The 26576-nt window shown below is 45.9% G+C and overlaps 1 protein-coding gene across 5 annotated transcripts in view; it reads right to left on the bottom strand.

Annotated features, from left to right (window-relative positions):
• Nucleotides 1-609: 609 nt before the first annotated feature.
• Nucleotides 610-26576, bottom strand: part of LOC142586049 (zinc finger protein 277) — a 46762-nt gene continuing 20795 nt past the window's right edge. The window contains exons 10-14 of one of the 5 annotated variants that reach the window (XR_012829206.1): nt 25235-25331; nt 25075-25161; nt 24324-24448; nt 7648-7705; nt 1973-2166 (exon numbers count right to left, since the gene is read on the bottom strand). Coding sequence is in view for 4 of the 5 variants with exons in the window: in XM_075697297.1 (XP_075553412.1) it covers nt 2016-2166; nt 24324-24448; nt 25075-25161; nt 25235-25384 (513 nt within the window). In the remaining variant the exon portion in view is untranslated. Of the gene's footprint in view, nt 2183-7647; nt 7706-24323; nt 24449-25074; nt 25162-25234; nt 25385-26576 lie in introns of all 5 variants that reach the window. The other 4 variants (XM_075697297.1, XM_075697296.1, XM_075697299.1 and 1 more) reach the window with 4 other exon arrangements.

The raw sequence follows: 26576 nt of genomic DNA, 5'->3' as shown, positions 1-26576 counted from the left end.
ACGAACGCACTCATTTTATATACTCATGACCTGGCACCACCACCTCCCCATTGGCAGCGCTGTCACGTGCCCAATGACGCCACGCATAAGGCCACAGTCAGCCAGATGGCAGCAATGTAAAGTGTGCAGTGACGCATGCACTAGGCACACCTTTAGATCAAGCAGAACCATAGAGCAGTCATGGTGTTGGGGAAGCATGCTCTTCTCACACCTAGGAGGTTCGAATCCCACCCAGGCCAAAATGTATCAAATTTTATTTTCAAAGCCATTAATTTTTTGCTTACAGGAACCTCCCCAAGAAATTAGACAGCAATCTGACCATTTCTTGGTGTGTTTTTACCCTTTGTTTCGTCAGCCATTTTGGGTACCATCTTTTGGCCATGCTATGACAAATTTTTGCGTAATGGGGCGTATGATGCTTTTGCAATAATAAAACCCTAGGTATATGCAACTGGGCATGTGCCATAGGGTATGTGAACATTCCTGACTAATACCCCAGGCTAGGTATGCACCACTGACTATGTGCAGGAAAAGACAGGCAGAACAAGAGGCAAGAAGTGAAGTCAGCTATAGAGATGTGAAGGAGACAACAACAGAAACAGCCGTGTGTGGAGAATGAAAAAAAAAATTTAATTTTGGTGTTTTACATGAGAAAACCCCAACATGACTGAGAAGCACTGTGAAGAAAAAAGTGAACGGAACAAAATGAGATCCAAGCAAGCATTAAGCAAGGTGTGTTGGGCTACAAAGAAATGAAGAAGTCGGTTACAAAGAAGTCAGCAACAGAAGCAGCGAGGCATGGGGAAGTTAAGTGAAAAATATAGGACCAGTGCGTGCATTGAGCAAGAAGCGTTGAGATACATAAAAGTGATGAAGTGAAGACGTTTCAGTAAACATAAAGGGAAGCTTCACTTGTTGCCAATTAACACATATGCATGGAATCTGCCAAACTTTTCAAGTTGGTGGGTGGATGCTTTCCAAGTATGCTGGACACAAAACAGCTGATTTTCTCATGTCTGAAGTTTGAGTAGCAAGTTCTCGTATGGAGTCTATATTTTGAAAACTTTAATATGTTCTGCAACATGTACACTTTTTCATAATTCTGAAGGTGCAAGAAATGTGGTGAAACTAAATTTTCAATTAACAAAATTATTTAGTGCCTGACGCGGATACGTCAGTGCTCTACAGGTCAACACAACTAAGACGTTGGCCACTGTATACAGTGGCAGCTTGTCTTGTTAAATTAAAGGATTAAGTGATACAACATTCCTGGTCTAATTATTATTGTAAAATCACATTTCACAGGGTACATCTGACCTGGAGAGAAGGTGAAGATCAAGAGGAAAGCCAAAGTGAAAACATGGGCTTTTCAATATGAGAAGTCACAGTTCTAGCAACTCTGACATCATAGTTTATCTAGACTTGGTGCCACAGATAACTGGCTCAAATTTTCCCAAAATTCCGGAAACCACATGTTGCACCACACTGCAACTAGGCCTTTGCAAAGCACTTCTAGAGCCTACTGCCTAGGCTTAGGTCAAGAAGACATGTAAACAGTTTCCAAATAATTTGTGACCACAATTCATACAGACCAGTCAGCTTGGATATATCAGTCACCACAGGTCGCCTACAATATGCAGAGTTAGTGGTGGAAGGCTTGGATATATTAAAAAAAAAGCTAATGATATTTTTTTTTCATGTTCCTTTTCTCATTCAGGTGCGTACAAGATTACATTTGTAGTAGTACTCATTAAACCATTAATTCACTTGACCGAAATTTAGTTCAGAAGTTTGAATGAGAAAATGATACTATGTTTTTCAAGATGTCTGATTCAACAGTTTTTAAGCTTTTTCCCATGTGCTCTGATGTACTCTCTGCAAACCCAACAAAGGTTCGGTTCTTTTCTGTCTGTACACATATTTGTGTGCATGTGTCTGTGTGCACAGCAATGTCTGCCAAGAAACGAAACGGTGCCAACCAGGTGCTGTTCACAAAGAAAGATGTGTACAAAGCTTCACTCTTTGCTCTCGAGTGCCTCAAGCACACAACTATCAGGCGGCGCACAGTCCTCTGGAACAATCACTTCATCTGCAGAGTCTTCCAGCAGGTTTTCATCTTCCAAAGTGCAGAGCAGTTGGTCATTTTCATAGGTTGGAAAATAGAACCTGCAACGATAAAGTGCTTAAACTTTACAATGACAGCCTTCATACAGAACTAAAAAAGTTGTCTGCTACCAATTTTGTGCTGCTCCCTTTCCTGTGAACTTTGTGTGGGCACAAGCAACAATATGAGACAGCATCAGATATGGCCAAAAGTGAAGAAAATTATGTTTAGTTTCACACAGAACATGCCAGACTAGAATTGCTTGTTTATCTGACATTACATGAATAGAAATTAAAGTGCTACAAATATTTTGCAGTCAGCAACAATGGTTTCTACTGTCTTTCTGTTAGCTAATGTTGAGTCGTGTTCGACTCCTGGTGACACCATAAATAACCGATCCCCTGTGAGACATATAAAGAATGCTTAAAGTCAGGGTGTTTGCCTGTGGCCTGATTGATGCTATTAATCCATTTTGTGCACTGGCAGCTAAGTGCTTTTTTTTATTCAAAGCTAGAAAGCAATAATCTATTTGGCATTCAATTAGCAGCCAACATTCAGGGTCAATCTCATTCAAGAATAGTTGGTAGGCGTCTATACTCTCTTGTATACTTAGCAGGCAATCATGTGGCTTTTCATGGTAACTACATTTACAACCGAAAGATAATGGGACACATGTTAAAAAAATATGGTAATGTATAACAAACTGGAAGCCAACAGACATGAATGCTAAGGACAGCACAATAGGAACTAAACTTATAGATACGCTGCCTATAAATTGGAGATGAGGGTTAATTTTCATGTTCTTGTTTATCATTATCATAATCTGATGTTCTTTATCAAGGGAAAATGAAAGTGGAAGAAAAGAAATTGCCATAGGTGATCACACCTACAATGTTCTACCAATTGAGCTATAGTAATAGCTGCCGACTGTCTCCGCTTTTTTTATATTTCTGTACATGTTAGGCTTGAAAGCCTTCTTCGGGGCTCTCTCTTTATAATGGCCAGTGCCATTAACAGTCAGCAGTATAACAACAGCCTCAATGATGGCAGTCTTTATGAATCATATAGCTTGCCAAATGGCTACTTTAAAGGGCCCCTCACCAGGTCTGGCCATTTTGAACTTACAAGCGCAGAGCATACACTGCTTGATAATGGTTGTGTTTGCAAAGTATTACATTGCTACGTGCCGCAGAAATATCTGAAATTTCAAACCGAATGCCATTTTTCCTTCTACTCGTGGCCGCCGCGCTCCAAGCCGGAGGATGACGTACTCGCGTCCCTGTGCTTACGTACTCCAGTCTGCAGTGTGATGTCGCTCGTGGTGACATGTGACTTCGAGAATTATTCAAGGCACCATCTGTTATTTCTGTGATCTGTTGCTTGAATTGACGAATTAAGTCTAGAGAAATAATAAAACACACAAACGGAATGTCTGCATGTTTTTTGCTTTACTTCACACCGAAGCAAGAGAGATGTACTTTTGCTTCGTCTGCTTGTCACGTGCGCAGGTACCGAAACTATGCCATTTTCTACCGTGTTCCAGCGTGTGATCGTGCTCTGCGATCCGCTTGTTCTGCCTCAGTATTCGTGTAGCACTGAATTATACCGCTAGTCATGTGTCTTTGTGCACAGCGAGCAAAATCGTGCGCTGCACGAAACGATGCCAGCTCGAGGGCAACACCGCCAGCGGAAATGCGCATCGCCGGTAAAAAAAAGACGAGAAAAAAATAAAGTGAAGGCGGGGCTCGTGACATATGTGTCACGTGATCCTTGAGGTCCGACATGGGAGAACGCAGGGAAGGAATTTCGCTTGCGAAGGCTAGACAGGGCGAGCAGAGAGGGAGTCTTGCTATGCAGTGGAGCCCGCCTGCTGAAATTATAAGTTCGCGGCACTGAAATATTTCTATCTTGACTATTAATGAGGAGACTTGAAAAATTCTTGCGGCAGAACATTTCCTAGAGGACACGTAACTTCCAGTATATAACCAAAATCTGCTATGGGGCCTGGTGAGGGGCCCTTTAAGAAACAGTGTGTAAAATCTAGAAAATGTATCAGTTCAGTTCGGGTCCAATTAGCGAATATTTCATTGTTCCAGTTCTGGATCGAAGGAATAAAAAACTATAACGCTCTGCCAACTGGTTTGGTGCATTGCACTTTATCACCTTATGAGTTGTTCTTGACACACAGGCTAAAGGCAAGTCCTCACTTGCAGAAATAAGCGTGTGCTAAAGAACGCGCCGCGTGAAAGGTGCTTTCGCAGCAAGAATTCGCTGCCGCGCAAGGATGGGTTGCGAACCCATTTTTTCGCGGCACCGCGTTTCTGCAAACCCGAGTGAACCAATCACAGGCGCTGAGGTCGTCACGTGGGCAGTGAGGTCAATGCTCTCGCCGAGTCCCAGCAGCCAGAGACGAACGACTGAAACGCACTTTTGAGGCATCTCGAGAGAGGGCAAGAACTCTCGCCTACCCGCCGCTCTCCGTGAATGCGCAGTGGTGTGACCTTTGGAACGCGGCGCGCGCTTTATTCCGCAAGTGAGGACATACCTTAAAACAACTTGCCCACATGAGAAAGTTCTGTCAACAGAAGGCACATATCCTGTGGAACTTGGGAGACAACAGTTGAAGTTTTAATGAGATTAGCATTGTTTGGGTACTTCACACGGTTTGCGGTATGTATCTAACTTCTTCCACAGGCGAGAGACCCAGCCACGGACAGCTCCTTCCCACCACTGCAGCCTCCGCCCACGAAGAGGCAGCAGCAACACAAGGGACAACAACAGATTAAGAAGACCCAAGACAACACTAAGGTGAGCTGGGGATCACCCAAAACACCACCTCCACACTCGGGGAAAGCTAATAATAATAGAGAGGAACTTAAAAATCTTAGAAAGGAAAACGAAGCATATCGCAAACGCATAGAACAGCTAGAAAGATGGTTGGAGGAGCTAATTAAAGCCTTGCAGGATCAAAGGACCGGTAGTCCCCCTAGACCGCAGACTCCACCACAACAACAACCACAGCTACCAGAATCTTTCGAAGACCAAATGAGAAAATTTATGATGTTTATACAAGAGAAAACAAATGCAATAGAACACAAAATGGCAATAATGGATCAGGAGATCCAAAACCAACACAAACAACAAATCTCACAACAAGCTAAAGACAAATTCAACCTAAGAAGACAGGGCCTCGAAAACTACAACGCGTCTAACACCGAGGACTAACCATGGCCAGACACGAAACAATAGAAATTTGGCTATGGAATTGCAGGGGCTATCGCAAAAAACAAGGGCAACTCCTAGAATACATGAACACACAACTCACACCACCAGATATCATAGCACTACAGGAGAAGGGGAAAACCACACCAATGCTAAAAGGCTACACATGCTATGAAAAAGAACGCACAGCAATACTAATCAGTAAATTCCTCACCGCCATAGCACACGACAGCATAGCCGACACAGACATAGACCACGGTATTGTCGAAATCATTCCAAAAAAGAAAAGACAGCAGTGTCTTTGTCATAAGTCTCTATAGTCCTTCGAGTCAAAAAGACGCGAACTTCCGCAAACTTTTTGCAGGAGCGAGCAAATTAGCCAAAACAAACCCCCTAGTGATTGTAGGAGATTTCAACGCCAAAGATCTGACCTGGGGTTACAAAAAACCAGACAAGAAAGGCATACAAGTTAAGGAAGCAGCAGATATATACGGCTGCACCCTCATAACAGACGACAGTACGCCAACCAGACTAGGTAACAGCATAAGCTCCGACACATGCCCCGACCTGACATACATCCCGGGAACAGACAAGGCGGTATGGGAAAACCTGCTGGAGAATCTGGGCAGCGATCACTACATCCTAAAAACGCAATTGGCAACCGGAAGAATAATAACGCAAAATTGGCACCACCAAGGTGACAGATTGGAATGCCTTCAGGAAGGAATGCAAAACTATACAGGGAAACATAGAGTCCCTAGAAGGCTTGGGAAACAAGCTCAGGGAGGTGCTCGACAAGTACACCAAAGAAATAGAAAGAACAGAGGAAACACCTGAGGTGGACTCGCGACTACTCAAGCTATGGGAGGCAAGACGCGGGCTCACTAAAAGATGGAAAAAACAAAGGCTAAACAGGAAGCTCAAAAAGAAAATCGCAGAGATAACCAAGGAGGCAGCGGAGTATGCGGCTCAGCTGACTAGGCAAAACTGGCAACAGTTTAGCAAGTCCCTAAACGGAACCCTTAGCACGGCAAAAACGTGGCACATACTCAAGGCGCTCCTGGACCCAACAAAAACAAAATCTGAAAACAATAAGGCCATACACTGCCTGGTACACCAATTCGAGGGACCGGACTCTGAACTGCTAGAGCAGGTCAGAGTCAAATGTTTTGGACATGACAACCCGGCGGCCTACACACAACAATACAAAGGGAAAGAAAACGAGCTGCTGGACAGGCCAATCACAAAAGAAGAGGTGTACGTGGCCATAAGAAGCATAAAAAAGAATACAGCAGCGGGCGCGGACAAAATCAGAAATTCACTTATTCGAAACCTAGGGGACGAACTGGTGGAACAACTCACCACCTTCCTCAACCAACACTGGGCTGAAGAAGCGGTACCAGAGGAATGGAAACACGCCGAGATTGTAATGATACCCAAACCAGGCAAAAAGCTACAGGTAACAAACTTAAGACCAATCTCCCTCACATCGTACTTAGGCAAATTGTACGAGAGGATAGTAACAAAAAGACTACAACATTACATGGAGGAAAACGAGCTATACCCCCATATTATGTTCGGTTTACGATCCAAGCTTTCGACACAGGATGTCCTTCTCCAAATTAAACATGAGGTTCTCAGCAACATACCATACAACGGAGAACACGTTTTAATGGCACCAGACAAAAAAGGAGCTTTTGACAATGTCAGCCACGCAGCAATCCTGGAAGGCCTTAACAGCGTAGACTGCGGGAAGAAAGTACACGGATGCGTCAAAGCCTTCATCTCCAATAGAACAGCCACAATAGGTTTGGGAGAGATCCGATCGCAAAAATTCCCCACACCAAACAAGGGGACACCTCAAGGTTCAGTAATTTCCCCGATACTCTTTAACATCGCAATGACTGGCCTAGGGCATAAACTAAGTGAAATCGAAGGCGTACAACACGCCATGTATGCAGATGACATCACCATCTGGGCCACTAAAGGCTCGCTGTGCCAAAAAGAAAGCTATCTGCAAGAAGCAGCCACAGCCAATTGCGTGGAAGAATACGTCGGGGAAAGAGGCCTTGAGTGCTCAACGGAGAAATCCAAGCTTCTGAGAATTACACGGGGCAAGAAAAGCATAGAAAGCCTTAACATGCGGCTAAAGGGGCAGCTGATACTGGAAAGCCAACGAATCAGGATCCTTGGAATGTGGGTGCAATCCAACCAGCGCTGCACCCACACTCTGAAAACACTCAAGCAGTAAACAACCCAAATAGCACGCATGATCACGCGGGTGTCACAAAAGAGATATGGGATGAAAGAAGGAGACACACTTAAGCTGGTTGGCAACCTGGTGGTCAGCAGGGTCGCATACTCACTCCCGTACTTCAACTGCACCAAACAGGAAATACAAGAAGCAAACACCATTTTACGCAAAGCGTACAAAACAGCACTTCACCTGCCGAACAATAAATCGACAGAGAAACTTGGTTTAAGCAACACCTTCGAAGAACTAAAAGAAGCCCACAGTATCGCACAGCTCATAAGACTCCAGCAGACCAGAACGGGAAGGGAACTGCTAATAAGGCTAGGCTTCGTGGAATCAGTCAAAGAAGCCCAAAGAACGGAGGGGATTCCTGATGAATATCGGAAAAAATACACTGTTAGGCCCCTACCCAAAAACATGGACCCAAACCTCCACACGGCGCGAAGGGACGCAAGGGCGAAATACGTCGAAAAGTACCTGGCCACAAAAAACACAACAGTATACACAGATGCTGCAGTATACGGCAAGCAAAGAGGCACAAACATAATAAAGACAGCTGCGATAGTAATAAGCCAGGACTACAAAGAGATCAGCAGCACGTCAATGAAGGATTGCTCGGTAACGGAAGCTGAGGAAATAGCTGTAGCTCTAGTGGCAGTGGAGGGCTACCGATCCGAAAGGTCTTTCACAATACTTGCAAGCTACGTGTCGGAATTACATGAACGGCAGAATAGGATGCAGAGCGCTTCACATCCTCTGCTCCTGCAGGGCTAACAACAAAGTCAGCCGTACAATTTTCTGGGTACCGGGACACGCTGGAATAGAAGGGAACCTAAGGGCAGACAAGGCAGCTCGAGAGCACACAAACCGAGCGGCCACAAGCACCGACCCTGAGGAACCCGTACCAGTCAACCCAAGCTACTCAGACATTCTGAATTACTATAAGGGGGTCCGAATCAAATACCCTCCACCCCACAACAGCCTAAATCAGCATGAAGCAACCTCTTGGAGGAGGCTGCAAACAGGAACATACCCAAATATAAACACACTAAGCAAGATGTTTCCCACCCAGTATAGAGACATTTGCCCCTGGTGTGGCGCCAAGCCCACCTTATATCACATTACATGGAGATGCATTCAGAATTCATTCCTTCAAGTAAAAGACCCGAGTGCAGAGCAGTGGGAGAGGGTGCTCTCCAGCAGCGACCCAAAAGTCCAGCATGGACTAGTAAAGCATGCTCACCGAGTAGCCACCCTCAGTGGTGCCCTGGAATAGGGGCGTCGACTCTGCACAGATGGGGAAGACCGTGAAGATGGCCGACCACATCTGCCACCGCTAATTTCTAACCAATTAGAGCAAATAAAGTTTTTCCTCCTCCTGCTCCACATTACTACTGGCCAAAATTGTCTACTAGCTTGGGCCACTAGGTATGTGCTGGCCCACTGTGTATGTGCCCAAGCAAACAACTTGCCGCCAATTGATGTCTGGCCCAGTAGACAACTTAGGTCACTGGGTATGTTCCCTAAAGAATGTGCCTAGTTGACAAGGGGGTTAGCGCCCCATACTCGTTCAGTGTGGTCGCTTGAGGGATAACCATTTTATTATTTTCACAATACTGCAGACATCTGTCCAAGCAGGAGGGGGCTACGTGAGCAGATACAAAAATAAGCAAACATACAAATATATACAAGGGTTACAGTCAACAAGATTCATCAAGTGGGTGGCTGTAACCAGCGGGAATTTCCAGGTAGGGCATTCCAATCATTGATTGTTTTCTGAAAAAATGAGTTTTTGAAAAGGTTTGTTTGTGCAAAGATCGGTTTTAAATACTGGCTGTGTTTGTGGCGGGAAATTCGAGATGTGTCCTTAATAATATAGTCACGCAGTTGTATTCCTAGTTTCCCGTAATAAAGCTGGTGAAAGATATTTAATCTGGCAGTTTTTCTTCGATCAGTTAGTGGTTCCAAGTTTGCGGCTTCCAGCATACTCGTTGGAGAATCACGTCATTTGAAGCGCTTATAAATGAAGCGCGCGGCTAACCTTTGAATTCTTTCTAGTTTTTCAATACCTACCACTGTGTGAGGATCCCAAACGATACTCGAATATTCTGAGATGCTTAACGTACGTTTTATAGGCTTTTAATCTTAATGAGGATGTGGAGTCACCTAATTTAAACTTTAGAAATCCTAATCTTTTTCGGGCTGCACAGGTTATATTGTCTATGTGAGGCACCCGGATAGACGTGAAGTTAAAGTTATCCCCAAGTATTTGCAGCTTTCTACTTCCCTAATCTTATTATCCTTTATTTTGTACAAGTATTCTAGCTTTCTTAACTTATTTGTAATACACATATGCACTGTTTTGTCATAATTAATAACCATATCCCTTCATTGCACCATTTGCAATGAAGTTCCATCAATCCATCAATGGACAAGAGGCTGCTGCTTAACCTGACAATGCGATGCCTTCAACCAATGCTGGTGCAGGTGAGCCAATGGACACTTCATCCTGAAGTGTGTATACACACGTGTATATAGAGAAAATGTATATAGAACAATTAAAGGGACAGTACGTCAAGCTCTTGAATAAACACTCCAAACTTGTACATACCACAACTCTGCCTGTCTATTTAGTTCCATTATTGTAATCATCAAATAATTGTCCCAATAATCATCATAACATACAACACACATCAATCACACCCCGATCTGTGATGAAGTACAGTGCAAAATTCAAAGCAGAAATGATAAAAGACAACGGAGAAGCTGACACCAAGAGGAAGATGAAACAGAAATGAAGGCCTCGCGCAGCACAAGAAAAAAAATCACCCGTGGCAGTGCAAGTGAACGCCAGTTGGACAAGATTGTTCAAACGCTGCTGGACCAGGTGGGCGTGACCAGGCCCACAGGGACAGCTGAACCCGCATCTACATATGGTGTTCTGAAGATCAGGTTCCTGTGTACAGGATGGGGAGTGCTTTGGGACGTAACCAGAAGTGTGACATCGGAGCGGTACGAGTTTGCTGCCGTCCTCTCTTCAAGTTTGCTGCCTGCTGCCATCATTCGTTGAAAATTACTGTTGGCTTCTGTTCAAGTCAGCGGCCATCCAAATTTCCTGCCCGTTCTGCCATTCCTTCCTCCTGCATCAGCCACCACCTCACCGGAGACAGTTCTACCGCATCGGGCACCACTAGCACTGCACCCAGTGAACTTTTGAGACTGACTAGCCTTATTTTGGAACCCCTCATGTTTGACTGAGCTTTTCACATGTGTAATGTCTGCGTGCCGATTTAATATAGTTTTTTCGTGTCGTAACAAAATGCCTTGTCTACCCTACCCACCACCTACCCAAAGTCACACACCTTGAAAAGTGCTTATCCTAACCTTTACACCATCATGAGATAGATTGCTAATTACATTAATGTTGCCAATTATGCCCAACAGACGGATGTGCCACCAATTTTTCTTACACTTCTTACATAGGACTGCGCAGCTAGTTGCATGTGTTTTAGGAATACTCCTCGCAGTAAATAGAGGTTAAATGTACGAGATATTAATAGTGCTAGTCAACCTACAAAATATTTAAGGTTTAACTTTGACACTACCGCATCACAGCTGCCACAGTAGCTTAACTCTTTCCTTATCACGAACAAAACAGCCCGTTTTTGAAGGCTTTAGCAATAATTTTTTATTGAATACACCATGAGTTACAATAAAATGCTATACATCAATAGTGCTTAGACCACTTATATTGTAGCCGCTTGTAGTGCAGAACTGGCTACAATGTGGCCTTTTCCAATTCCTGTTTACACTCCCATAGAAATCCATATATATGCATACCACTTACAGTGCAGTTGCACGAGATGAAATACCTGTCATAATGCTGCTTCCACAGGAAAATCCCGCCAACAAGCACGGTAGCGAGCACGCTTCTCAACGAGGGGCACTGGCTGACGGAAGGGGAGAGCAATGAGGGCGACGCGGAGAAGAAGGAGCACGAGACGAAGAGCAAGCAGAATGGAAAATAATAATAATAAAGCCGCGGTAGCACGATGCGGTGCTCAGTGGTTGCCTAGGCGATCGAGAAGCCTCATGATGGAGAAAGTTCAGCGCTCTGCACTGAACGCGGCTTCGGTTTCTGTGCACCCTTCGCAGTGTGCATCATTGTGATGTGCAGATATTGAGTGTGCAATCCTGACTGCTGTCACTTTAGGCAGTGTTCTGCCAATTTATTTTGGAGCTATTAGGCTTGTAATGAAGAAGAAGAGCACAGGAACAAGGCCAGCCAGATCGTCTCTTCCATGCCTGCTGTGCAACCAGTGGGCCAGCCGGATCGCCAGTGCTTGGCACGAGTGTGAGCCGTTCGAGCTACCAGCCGTTCCTGCTCTGTGTCATCTGCCTCCTCGGTTACGAAGAGACGTTACCATCGGAACTGCTCAGTTCACCCATTACAATTGGTGGAAGGTGCGGGGTACTCAAGAACATCTACACCCTGGAACTCCGGTCTTGGACTCTGCCTCCCGTCATGCCTGACTCTTGCCAGCCGACGCCACCGCCACCCCCCGTTGCCTGCTGTGGCGCTGTCCCGCAACGCCATCCAGCGGTTTTCAGCGGTACGGATGAACAGGACGTCAATGACTGGTTGGCTACGTACGAACGGGTGAGCTTGCACAATCGATGGGATGATACCGCCAAGTTAAATGCCGTCATATTCTACCTAGCGGGAGTGGCTCACCTGTGGTTTAAGAATCACGAAGCCGACTTTCAGTCCTGGTCCGCGTTCAAGACCAGTTTCGCTGCAGTTTTCGGTCGCCCTGCCGTCCACAAGTTGCGCGCCGAGCAGCGGTTACGAGAGCGAACGCAACAACCCGGTGAAACATTCACCTGTTATATCGAAGAGGTTCTCGACCTGTGCAAACGTGTGGATGCTTCTATGCCCGAAAATGAGAAATTAAAGCACATTTTGAAGGGCATCGCCGATGACATTTTTCAAATGTTGATTGCCAAGAGTCCGCGCACCGTAGCAGAGCTCATAAACTTGTGCCAAAGCTACGACGAGTTGAGAAGGCAACGCGCTTTGACCAGGCGCCCCTCAGTGGCTGACGAGGCCCGCTCTTCCATGACCGTCCTCCCTGATCGCTCCCCCCTGCTCACACAAATCCAAGCTTTCGTGCGGGAGGAAATTGCACGTCAGCTCTCTCTAATGCCCTTTGCTGAGCTACCCCAACAGCAGCCGCTGCCTTCACAGCCTCCTACACAGCTCGCCCCTACGCTCCGGCGGGTTATTGAAGAGCAAGTTGCTGAGGCCCTACCTATGCAGCATCAGCAGTACCCTGTCGCCGCGCCACTTACCTACACAACCGTCGCCGCGCAGCCTCAAGTTGCTGAGGCTCTACCAATGCAGCATCAGCTGTACCCTGGCGCCGTGTCACCTACTTACGCATCCGTCGCCGCGCAGCCTCCTCGTCAACCACTCGTTGCGCTACATCCACGGCCGCTACCACCCGTTCGTCATCCCGTTCATTGACCTGCTACTGCGTTTGCTAATCCTTGGCGCACACAAGACAACAGGCCCATATGTTATGCCTGCGGTATTCCCGGCCATGTTGCACGACTCTGCCGCCGCCGCATGCTGCACTCTGATGGGTTGGTGCAGTCGCCTCCCTACGCCGACGTGCAACCTTTTCAAGACACTTATCTTAGTCGGCAGTTGAACAGGCCACCAGCCGAGCGCCCGGTCCTTCCATGTCGTTCGCCTTCCCCGCGTCGCCGCTCGTTATCCCCCTTGCGTCGGCGCCCTTCACCCATGCAAGAGGAAAACTAAGCGCCGCAGTTCAGGAGGCAAGAACTGCGTCGCCATCGATCTGTACAAGTCCTCCATTGTCGCCTTCGAACGTAGTCGATCTAACTGTGGACGGCCTCCCTACCGTTGCGCTAATTGATACTGGAGCAGCCGTGTCTGTCCTAAACGAACGCCTCTCTCGCGCCTTACGAAAAGTTACGACGCCACTTTCTGGGTTTTCTCTTCGCACAGCAAGCGCCCAGCCAGTGCAGCCTTCAGCAGCTTGCACAGCTAGAGTTATTATTCAGGGCGTTCTCTATATTGTGGAGTTTGTGGTTCTTCAGTCCTGCTCTCACGACGTGATACTTGGGTGGGACTTTCTTTCGCGAAATAACGCCGTCATCAATTGTGCACGTGCTGAAGTCGAATTATCGCCTCTGTGTGACGTACCCCTCGTCGGCGCCACATCTCTTCCCGCTAAGCTAGTCCTTCGGGAAGACATCACCATACCGCCGTACTCGTCTGCCGTTGTTCCCGTCTTCTGTGGCACTGTCTCTGGAGGCACTGTCCTCTTCACTCCTTCGGAACTCTTCATAACCCCCAAAGATGTTCCCCTCCCTTTCGCCACGCTTGACATTTCAGCTGGACTCAGCGCCATCGTCCAATCGTCGTCCATCGTCTGCAATCTGCTTCCTACAGCCCTGACGGCTCTTTGCGGTGAAGCACTTGGCCATGTTCACCCTCTTGATGACATATTTATAATCGACGTGCCGGACGCTTCGTATACAGAGCTCACTGACTTCTGTGCACTTTCCACTTCTGCTCCGCCATCAGGTGACTTATTCACACCTTTCATTGCCGATGACCTTACTTCCGAGCAGCGCTCCTAACTTCTTCACCTGCTTGCCCAGTTCCGTTCTTCTTTTGATGTCGCTCAGCCTACTCTGGGTCGCACGTCAACCGTCAGCCACCACATCGACACTGGCTCCAATGCGCCATTGCGGCAGCGCCCGTACCGCGTATCCGCCAAGAAGCGTCAGGTGATCAGTGAGCACGTGGACGACATGCTTCAGCGCGGCGTCATTCGACCTTCCAATAGCCCGTGGGCATCACCGGTGGTTCTTGCCACAAAAAAAGATGGTTCCATTCGGTTCTGCGTCGATTATCGCCGTCACAATAAGATAACGCGCAAAGACGTATACCCTCAACCACGCATTGACGACGCTTTGGACAGCTTGCAAGGCGCTGAATTCTTCTCTTCGTTGGATTTATGCTCGGGCTACTGGCAGGTCCCGATGTCAGCAGTTGATCGCCCTAAAACTGCATTCATTACGCCAGATGGTTTATACGAATTTAATGTGATGCCATTTGGCTTATGCAATGCACCTGCTACCTTTGAACGAATGATGGACACTATCTTGCGCGGCCTAAAATGGAGCACGTGTTTGTGCTATCTCGATGACATCGTTGTGTTCGCCCCTGATTTCAGCACGCATCTTCCTCGCCTTCGGCAAGTGTCGACGTCCTTGACCAATGCAGGCCTGCAACTGAACCTGAAAAAGTGCCAGTTCGCCGCGCGCAAGCTCGTGATTCTGGGTCACGTCGTATCACAAGACGGCATTTGCCCCGACCCATCAAAACTTCGCGCCGTGGCAGAATTTCCGAAACCAAAGACACTCAAAGACCTCCGCGCCTTCATCGGCCTCTGTTCTTACTTCAGGCGATTTGTTCGCAATTTTGCCTGGATAATATCACCTCTGACACAACTCTTAAGTGGCGCCAACGACCTATCCTCCTGGTCTCCTGCATGCGACACCGCGTTCGTGACCTTACGCCGTCTCCTGACGTCTCCGCCTATACTGCGACACTTCGACCCCACCGCCCCAACTGAAGTGCATACCGATGCCAGTGGTATTGGCCTTGGCGCTGTCCTTGCGCAGCGCAAGTCTGGCTACTCCGAGTACATCGTTGCTTACGCCAGTCGTGCGCTGACCAAAGCGGAACGCAATTACAGCGTCACTGAAAAAGAATGCCTGGCCATCGTTTGGGCACTCGGGAAGTTTCGCCCCTATGTATACGGCAGGCCTTTCAATGTGGTTACTGACCATCACACCCTTTGTTGGGTATCCTCTTTAAAAGACCCGTCTGGACGCCTTGCCCGCTGGGCTCTGCGCATTCAAGAATACGACATACACGTCATATACCGCTCCGGTCGCAAGCACACTGACGCTGACGCTCTGTCCCGCTCTCCGCTGCCTGCCGACGCGGCCTCCCTCTCCACCATTGAGGCGGTATCCTCGGTCGACATCGACACGTTCGCATCAGAACAGCGCAAGGATCCTTGGGTGGCCTCTCTTTTGGATCTCCTTTCTGGCTCGCCTGCATCTCCCATCTCCCGCTCCCTGCGTCGCCAGGCTGTCCATTTTGCTGTCCGGGATAAACTCTTGTATCGACAGAACTACCAGCCCGATGGTCGCCAGTGGCTCCTGGTTATCCCTAAGACTTTGCGTTCCGACATGTGCGCGTCTTTCCATACTGACCCACAATGTGCACACGCAGGCGTTTTGAAGACGTATGAGCGCCTGCGGCAACGTTACTACTGGCGCGGAATGTTTACTTTTGTCCAAAAGTTTGTCCGCTCGTGCACGCAATGCCAACGCCGCAAATCTCTGCCTCATCCAGCCCACGGATTATTGCAGCCGCTTCCGTGCCCTGCTCGTGCCTTCGACCGTGTGGGAATTGACCTGTACGGGCCGCTACCACTAACACCCGCTGGAAAACGATGGATTATTGTCGCAGTTGACCACCTTACACGCTATGCCGAAACCGCTGCTCTACCTGCAGCGACCGCCAGTGACGTTGCATCCTTTCTGCTCCATCGTTTCATTTTTCGTCATGGCCCACCTCGGGAGCTGCTGAGTGATAGAGGCCGTGTGTTTCTGTCGCAGGTGGTTGAAGCTCTGCTTGCTCAATGCCGCATAGTTCACCGGACCACCACGGCATACCATCCTCAAACTAACGGACTTACAGAGCGTTTCAATCGCACCCTTGGTGATATGCTCGCCATGTACGTTTCATCGGAGCATACAAACTGGGACATCATCCTCCCATTTGTCACGTACGCATATAATACGGCTACACAAAGTACCACAGGATTTTCTCCATCCTTTCTTCTCTACGGTCGCGATCCTTCCCATACCATCGATACGGTTTTGCCTTATACACCAGACGCGTCAGAATGTGCTCCCGTTTCAGCCGTCGCCCGATACGCCGAGGAATGCCGTCAATTAGCCCGAAAGTTCACCTCCGCTGACCAACAACGACAAAAAGCCAATCGTGATGGCGACGCTACGAATCCGAACTTCGCTCCCGGCGCCCTTGTCTTGTTGTGCGTGCCTTCTACCACGCCTGGACTTTCGAAAAAACTTCTCTCGCAGTATGATGGACCATACCGCATCGTCGAACGGACCTCTCCCGTCAACTATGTCATAGGGCCGCTTACATCGACATCCGACAAGTGCCGCCGTGGACGGGATGTTGTTCACGTGCGCCGCCTGAAACAATTCTATGACCCGCTCGTCTCCACGTCGTAAGTCGCCAGGATGGCTCCGCTTTTGCACCGGGGGTAATTGTAATGAAGAAGAAGAGCACAGGAACAAGGCCAGCCAGATCGTCGCTTCCATGCCTGCTGTGCAACCAGTGGGCCAGCCGGATCGCCAGTGCTTGGCACGAGTGTGAGCCGTTCGAGCTACCAGCCGTTCCTGCTCTGAGTCATCTGCCTCCTCGGTTACGAAGAGACGTTACCATCGGAACTGTTCAGTGCACCCATTACAGGCTTTATGTGCACTCATGAGCATAAGCGCCACGTCTTCAATCTGCCAGGGAGAGAGGGGGCTGGGGCCTAATTCGCAGCCTCTTTTTTGTTATTTGTTTACGTCCCATTACCCGCCTGCCCATGCTCCTTAACAAGAGATGTACACAGGTGGAAAGGCAATACTGTATATGTAAACATCAGTGTTGTATGTTTCTAATGTCGAGTGAATATGCTAAAGAGAATGACCGCATGGTTCTTAAGATAGTAAATAAATAAATGAATAAACAAACTAAAAAGCATGTGCGTTATTTACTTGATTCTAACACATACTTTTTCCTGATATCATCATTATCAGCCTGTTTTATGCCCACTGCAGGACGAAGGCCTCTCTCCCTGCGATCTCTAATTACCCGTCATGCGCCAACTAAAAAAAAAAAAAAAGAAGAAGCTTACTGTGGAGCTCTAATACGATTCTGCTATTCCAAGATGGGTCTTAATATCAAAAGTTAAAAAGGTGATAAATGAATTTATGTAATTTATCAGATAGATGCCCATATAACTAGTGTCCGCCATGCTGATGGGGCAATAGATGTGTACGAAACCATTTTCACATTGATTAAATTTTACTATAGAAAATTTCCTTCTGATAATATCACACCGTATGTTTAACTGTTATGTGTGCTGCTGTCGCAGACATCTAAAGTATGTCCATGGTTCACACATCGTATATGTACATTAGACATCCAGAATGCGATGCCAAAGAACGTCTTTTTAATGACCACATAGCATGAAGAACAAATAGGACATTCCGTAGATGTTCATAAAACATTGTTTTTCATCTTAGACGTTGCGACCTTGCCAGTACATATTATGGACAATCATGGTTTACTAGGTAGACAGTTCATATAAAGGGCCGCCAGTTTTTCAAGTATTATGTCTCCTCCCTCTTTGATTAAATTGACTGTTATTCCATCTTCTCCTGCCACTTTTCCCCATTTCATATTGCAAGGCCCTTCTAACTTCATCGCTAGTTACAGAAGGAGCCTCTGTAACCTGTTCATTACTACTTCGAATGGAGGTATCGTAGCTGCTCTGGGTACTGTACAGGTCAGTATAGAATTCTTCCACTGCTTTTACGATATTTTCGAGATTGTCAATATTACCCTGCTTATCTTTCATTGCATACATCTTGGTTTGTCCTATGCCAAGTTTACTTCTCACCAATTTCATGCTGCATCAAGTCCGTACTGAACATGCGCAAGGCACAACAAAACAAAAACACGGTTAACACCTAATCTATACATGTCTACACTTACCAAGAAATAAGAGCTCTTTCTTGGTAAGGAACACAGATGGTGCGCTTACACACTTCTCGGGGCCAAGTTTATAGATGCGATAGGCTTCAATCAGCTCTCTTTCCTGCTGAGTTTTAGCCTTCGCCAAGATCGAAATGTCACTGAAGATAGGATTACAACCGCACTCCTTACAATGCAGCAGAAGATTACCTCCTGTGCCTGTAGGTATTAGATTCGCATGCTCACGCATGCGATCATTCACACAGTGACCTGTTTGTTCTATGTAATCTCTACATTTCAAAGGGATACTGTACACTACACGTGTCATACGTGTGGTGCATCACGACATGCTTGGTATTGCACATACTTTTTCGCGAACTGTGCTGCGAGACCCTCATGCAATGTTTTGCTAGCTCACAAGGCGCAGAACAAACTAAACTGACGTCGTTTCTTGCCACAACCTATTTCAATCTATGTGAAATGCCATGTACATACGGCATAACCACCAAGTTCTTTTTTATTTTGTCTCGCACTTCGTGATTCCCCATTTTTCCTTTTCAAACGCTTGTACATAGATTCAGTCACTGCAGTGATCAAATTCTTTGGCTAGCCTGCCACTAGCAGTCTCCTTTCTTGCTGGGCAGCACTGTCTTGCATTAGATGCGTACAACTCTTTTCCACCGCATTCGACAAGCACAAAGAGGTTATGCCACACTTGACCAGTTTCGAGTGAGCGGATTGGTACGGTAGCAACGTCTTTTTAGTTCTTGCATTATAAGCCCTGCAAATGTGACCTTGAGTATGAAAGGTTAGAGTCAAATCTAAAAACCTGATGGAATTTTCTTGTGGTGCGTCGTGGGTGAAACTAAGATGTCGAGAGCAATGCTGAAAAGCTGATAAGATACTGCAAATGATATCAGTGAGACAATCACTTCATCCAATACTTAAGAGAACAAGGAAACCATCATCATACCTAAACATACAAGCAACACAGTAATCGGTAATGGCGTCTGAAAGAGACCTGTCGAATTTCGCTAAGAAAATACCGCACAGTACCGACACAACACTTCACCCTATACATATACCATTCTTCTGCAAAAACACCTAGCCATCTAATTTAACAAAAGTTGTCGACAAGCAAAAAGATAACAGTTTCATAAAACTCTAAGTCGAGAGGCCAAACTAACTTGAAAAGAAGTCTCTCCTTGGCATTCAATAGCTTCCCGCACTGCCACAAAACGTTCATGCGGAATAGAATAATACAGTTCTTCGATGTCCACAGAAAATGCAGTGTTTGCTGTTTGCACTCCCGATCTCAAGGTGTCGCTCACTACATTTGAACTGTCAATGCCGAAAGAGTCCTCACTAGCAAGGGCATTCAAGGAACATTGCAAGAACCTTCCAACAGGCTTCTGCCATGAGCCTTCTTCTGTCACTATGGTTTTCATAGGGCAGTCAGGCTTGTGCATTTTTACAGTGAATAATGCGGAAAGCACATTACCATTGCTCTTCTTAACAGTCTTTTCTAAGAACTTCAGGTTAAGCCTCTTTCGCAGCTCCAAAGCCCTTTTTTTCACTTTTTCTGGCTATACACACACAGCCTTGAAGTTTTCGTTCAAAGCTTCTTTGGCTTTCTTACTGAACGAAGTATTCGGGAGGACAACAAACCCGCCTTCCTTATCGGACTGAAGAATTCCAAAGTCATTGTGAACGAGGAAACGTACAACCCGCCGCATGAGCTTTCCCGAGGGACCACGAGAAGGTTCTGAATTCTGGAGTTGTTCAATACCCTTTGATAGGCACCTTTCCTTCTCCTCGGAAGGTGCTTTTCGTGAAATTTCCCAGACAGTAGCTAGAAGCTGGTGACCACGCAAGCTCGGTGCTAAGGCAAACTTGGGTCCCTTGACCAGCAGGTCATGCACTCCAGCTGGAACCGAAGCGTCGTCGAGATAGACCATGCGTCCAGTATCCAGGTTTACCTTGCTCCGCTTCGGAACATGACGAATCACGTCACGCACCATCTGTGTTCCTTACCAAGAAAGAGCTCTTATTTCTTGATAAGTGTAGACATGTATAGATAAGGTGCTGACCGTATTTTTGTTTTGTTTTGCCTTGCACAAGTTCAGTACAGACTTGGGGGACGTCGTTTTCATGAATGAAGTTCAGTTGTTAGTCCAGCCACCTTCCTGTCCCTTTGTCTATGTCTGCTTCTTGATTTTTCCTACTTTCAAGTTTGCTGGCATTCTCCTAGTATAACCATGTACCAATTAGCCCAACAAGCCACTTTCATGATCACATTGCTTGTCGAGAAAAGAGCTCCAAGATACTTTTGAAAACAACAATGTGACAAAATACGTTAACTGTGTTTTCGGTCTGTGTCATCAACCAATATTTTGAATAAGCTCGATTATTCTGGCTTATTCATGGTTCCACCACAGGCACCATAAAGCCAGTGTAAAACAGCAACCAATACTTCATGTGTTGAACAATGGTTTATTAAAACCTTTGGACTCGAACTGTGCAAGTCGCATTGTGAACATCGTTGCCGCGAATGCAAGTTCGGAGGCTTGTGGTTTTGCTGAATGTTTAATTACGACCACAATTTCACGGCGTTCGCCCATTAATTGACGCAGATGTACCAATAGGGCGCAATATGGAGTGCTAAAATGTATAACAAAACTGATGAGCTACACACTGAGCAGACTGTACAACCTTATTCGTTCAGCACAGCTTTCCTTTCTGACCACCCCATGAAATGAGCGCCAGTTCAAATCATCTTTAGCTTATCTGCATATACGCAAACATGTAACATTTTTGTAATACACTCGTAACGCATTGTTTAGCACGAAACAGTTTTCATTTTCTCGTGACCTAGTTACAGTTATGCCACCAAACACATCCACACTTTAAAGATATCGACGCTGAAACGGATTGCTTAGGCTTGGATTACAGGGCTAAGTGCTAGCCAACGCATGTCTATGGGCTGTGTGGTTGCCACTGAACAAGCACATCCTTCTAAATTTGGCAACCTTATTTGGAATTAGTGTTTTGGCACAGGTTGGACCAGCTTGATGGTTGGGCACAAGATGGCGCAGGCGCGGCACTTCCATCCCTGACCATGATCGCAAAGCGAATCCCAGTCTCGGGTTGCATACTGAAGCAAAAGGCGGAGGCTTTCACACTTAAAATGAACATTGAGATTAGCGATGGGTGGCTCAGAAATTTCAATAATCGCAATGACTTCAAGTTCAAGATGATATACATTGAAAGTGGCGCTGTCGACAATTCAGCTGTCGCACAGTATCAGAATGGAAAGCTACAGTCTTTGTTTTAGCAGTTTGCACCTGAGAAAATTTTCAACTGCAATGAAACTGGACAAAATGCTTCCAGAGAAAACGCTTACATCTGCTGATGACCCCTACCATGGCGGAAACACAGCAAATAGCAGCTGACTGTCCTCGTCAGCAGCAACTTGTTGGGCAGCAAGAAGCTTCTGATGCTCGTTATAGGGAAATCGAAGAATCCAAGGCACTTTAAGGGGGCAACCCCACCTGTTCAGTATGAGGCCAACAAGAAAGCCTGGATAACACAGCACTTATTTGAATTGTACATTCGCAAGTTTATTGTACATTGTACAATAAACTTGATTGTACATTCGCAAGGACAGAAGGTTTGTGCAGCAGAATCGAAAAGTTACGCTGTTTGTGGACAACTGTGTTGTGCATGGCTACATCAAAGACCTAAAAGCTATACAGATGGAATTTCTGCTGCTGAACACCAAAGAAGTGCTGCAGCTAATGTACTAAGGTGTGATCTGGAAGATGAAGCTTGTGTATAGGTCAAGCAAGCTCAGCCACATGGTGCTGTGCTCAGACAGTGGCAAGTTACCCCATTGACCATAGGTCTGTTGGTGGCATGGTTGTGGACTCGCGGAAGGCGATTACCCAAGAGACGCTTCGCAACTGCTTTCGCCACGCGGGCTTCACACTCAGCACCGAGACAGCTGTTTTGCTCGGGAAGAAGGACAGCGTATATGATCAATCTCCTTCCACGAGTTTGTGTTCGATAAGTTGTGCGCACTGGCATTCAGATTCCAACCGGGATAACTTTTGAAGGATTCGCCAAAAAAGATCTCAAACTCTGTGTGGAGTTAACTGATGATGAAATCATCTGTCAAGTGATGGTGGAATCGAACGGCTCCGATGCCGAGATTGAAGAGCCAGTGCCTGCACAGCCGACGAGCTCAGAGTTGATGCAAGCATTGATGACGCTGTCATCAGTCTACAGCAATGATATGACCTTGGCTGAAATTGAAGCAAACATCATCGCATGCAAATGGAACACCATGCAAAAGGGGATGAACAATTTTTTTTCATGCTGCTAAGGCAGTAACAGGCAGCGTTGATTCAGCTAAAGCTAGCGCTGGCTACACTAACAGCAGTGTGTGTCAGATTTGAAAAAAATTTTATTAACAGCTCTTTTCAGAGAGACTGCAACAATGCATTGGCAGAGTTGCAGAAGTCTGATACTCCGTCCTTGACCCTCTCTATCCGTGAAATACCTATAAAACGGTGCATTTTCTGCATGCATTCGTTTTTTTTGGGACGGTTTTGCGGTCCCTTGGGAGTCTGAAAAATCGGACACTGACCGTATTCAAAACATTTCTACGGCTTACCAACAGGCCTAAATTGCCATGACGGTGAACCATTATGATCACGTATGTCTAAACATATTGTGCTTATACATACTGTGTATTTGTGATAAATCTAGCAATGAAGCAGGTGGAATCGTCTTGCTTGTGCCTATGAAACCAACTGCTCACTCATGTTTTGTATGTTTTCTACACAAATTGCTATCATGGCTGAGATAATGTGTCAATGCTTTCAGTTTATTCTTCCTCGTAGAGAACTGTATTGGTGCTCCTGCTGGCAAAAGGGCAATTTTATGGCAGTTAGTGCAGTGGAGACACTGGGTTTCTCACCCGTACTCTTGGGACAAAGGAACAACAACACAGTAGTGCAAACAATCTTAAGGGCATTTATTGCACCTTTCATAGACTAATGCCTGCTAGCCAAGTTGCTATCCACAAAACATGCCGATGGGCGCGCGACAAATTGCGGAAGTCCAACTCACCGCGACCGGATAACGAGCAAATATCTTCGCCCCATGCTGGACACCAACGCCTGGTCGTTCATGCGTACGGTCACGTGAACGGTGGCGCGTTCGAACGCTCATGTTCATCCATTACAGGGTAGGCTTCACGAGCAGTCTCGCAGAAGCATAGATTGGCACACGTGCAGAACGTCCACGCCGCTTTCCGACCCAGAGCCAAAGAGGAAGAGCCTTCTCCTTTACACACGCAAGTAACCCTGCTGTTAGGTGGCGTTAGCAGAGCCACGTTCACGCCATCTCTCGCAATGCGCTTCAACCACACCGACTGCTGCAGGCACCAAGCCAAGTGGTGAAGCCGGATTACAGGAGACTGGAGCTATGCGAGAAAACATGTCAGGGGACGCGAGTCGCGCATCCCCACAACACCTAATACATACAATGATGCTGGTGTGTTCTTGCTGTTTCAAAATGTAGATAACTTGTAAACATTTACTGTAAATATACTTTCATGCTTGCTTTTCTTTTCTTATTTAACAGTATGATTACAAGTGCTATGTACCTGGTCACATATTCTAAACCTAATTTAGTGACTTGTAAACAGACATGTGCCAGCAAGTTTTGCTTTCAAAGCCAGACCAGACTCTGCTTTTATGCCCCCCCCCCCCCCCGCCCACTATCTATACCAACAAAATACTTCAGTCTGAGTATATGGTTTGTTCTGCTTATGGCATCACACTTACTGTGGTTGATCCCAGCATGACTTGTCGATGACATTGTTGTCATGCACATTGCTGGATAAGTGAGACAACAGTTGATAATGACAGCTGAACTTTTCTGAGCACACGAAACATGCGTTCAAATAAACCTGTTGAACAAAAAGAGAAAGTTTATAGCAATGAAGAGCCAATAAATATATGCTAGAACTAAGGACAGACAGCTGTTCTATATTTCTCAAAGTACAGGATGTAATTTTTAGCTACATACTAAGCAATGTGGACAAACAGAAAATTCTGTCACAGAAATACCTAGCTTACAATGCTTCAAACACAATGATACATGACTTGGCAAGAGCTACACAGCACTCACTGCCCATAGTAATTGTGTCAGTACAAACCAAGCTGCAGAACCACCTCCTCTAAGCTTAATTGCACATCAATGCAGTTCAATCATATCATAGCCTTGTTTACTTTGTCCTTCACTAAAACAATGCTGCAAGTAACACTTCTGCATGGCCTGTAGTATGTACAGATTCAGTTGCCATTGTGTGCCCAATTACCAGCTATCCACTGCATTTGGATTCAGACACAAGAACAGACAGCATCTCCTCTTTTCATTCTGCAGACAAAAAACAGCAGCCATGGAATCAATGGCATGCAATGTCAATAGCATAGTCATGAAATGTCATTGGCAACACACGTAGTTGCCGTGATATGCCCAGGTTGCAAAACCACTTACAAGCATGTAATATCACTGATACTAACGATTACTTACCTGTTTCCGTAAATAGTTTATAACCTTTACTTGCTGGTAAAAGCCAAGGCTCTCTCTTATCTTAGTGAAATCAAATTTGTGAATGTCCTGGAATCCACAAAATGCCACAAATTCAGTGTGAGCAGATGAAGTTTAAACAAGTGGGAACTACTGAACACACCTTCATGTGCCTTGTGATGGCAGGAATGCTGGCATAGGCTTCGCTGCACATCAGGCATATGAGGCTTGTTTCTTCACTTTCATCCTCCCAGTCCTCACTGTAGTTACCAAAGTGCATGAGCATAAGCCTCATTTTCTGTATGTCCCAAATCTACTATGAAATAAGAGAAACTTGAACACATCTTTCATCTTATTATCTGGAAGTGAGATGTGTGATTGTTGAACAAGACTCTGCAAATGAATCACCCCAGTGTCATACACAGCATATAGAAACAAAAGTTCACCTTCTAGTTCATCTTATTGTGTTCACGTTTCATTCCAGCATGACAGTACATCACTGGAATGATGATAATGTGCTTAATGGAACAACGGTATTCTAGGCCATGGGGCCTAAGATGCCTCTGCGATTAAATGATCAGCATCATCATCTCAGCATGCATACATTTTGTAACATTATCTCCCTCCTCTCCCCCCCACCCCTGCATATTGTATGTCATCGGGATAACAGAAAGTATACGGTGGAAAAAGAAATGCATTCTTGCAATCAAGAACATGACAGCCCATGAAATATAAGTGCTACCACTTAGTTCTTTTTCACCCCATTTTTCATCATGGTGCCTCAGGCAAAAAGCAAAAGCACGATAAATAGCATTTAGGCACCAAGCAAGATGAACCTGAACCACAATGAGTCTATACCAACCAGCCCAAATTTCACTTCATCAACTTCATCATTTCATTTTTCCTTGGTTATTCTTTTTTCCAACAAACTATTAGGAAAGAACCTAGGACTTATGAAATCTTGCGGCAGAAAAACAGTTGCTTTACTGTTAAAAGCTTTAATACTCATAGGAAAATAACATTTATTCTGGTGCCCCATATTCTAGCAAGCAGTATTTATTAAGGCAACAGCAGCTTTTTTTAGCAGTGCTGATATGGTGTATGCACAGCGAGTTGAGGCTGTATAAGAGTGCTGTGTGGTGAAGTGTCCTTAAAAGCGGGTCCTTGTGTTGACCAAGTCAGGTGCAGAATGTTCCTTTCAGCAGAAAGTGCTAATTGTTGTAGGAGGTTCGACGAAAAGGAGTTTGTTCAGCATTTCAAAAAGCAAAAATGCAGAATCAGCAGGGACAGAATGCATAAATAAAAATAAAACTTTTCACATTCTTTCGAAAATCCTCACTTTCATTAATAATCCCTCAACTCAAAGAGCATGAATCCACAACATTGTCATGCACTCTGATGCAAGGTCTGATGTCATGGGTAACTACTGCTGTCTCATTACTTTTCTAATGCACCTCGTACTTTCATTACACAAAGAAAACGAATAAATATTTTTTTAATTTCTC

Source organism: Dermacentor variabilis, chromosome 6 (genome assembly GCF_050947875.1).
Source record: "Dermacentor variabilis isolate Ectoservices chromosome 6, ASM5094787v1, whole genome shotgun sequence".
NCBI classification, from domain to species: Eukaryota; Metazoa; Arthropoda; class Arachnida; order Ixodida; family Ixodidae; genus Dermacentor; species Dermacentor variabilis.
Note: the sequence above shows the minus strand (reverse complement) of the source record. Positions and strands in the feature narration are given on the sequence as shown.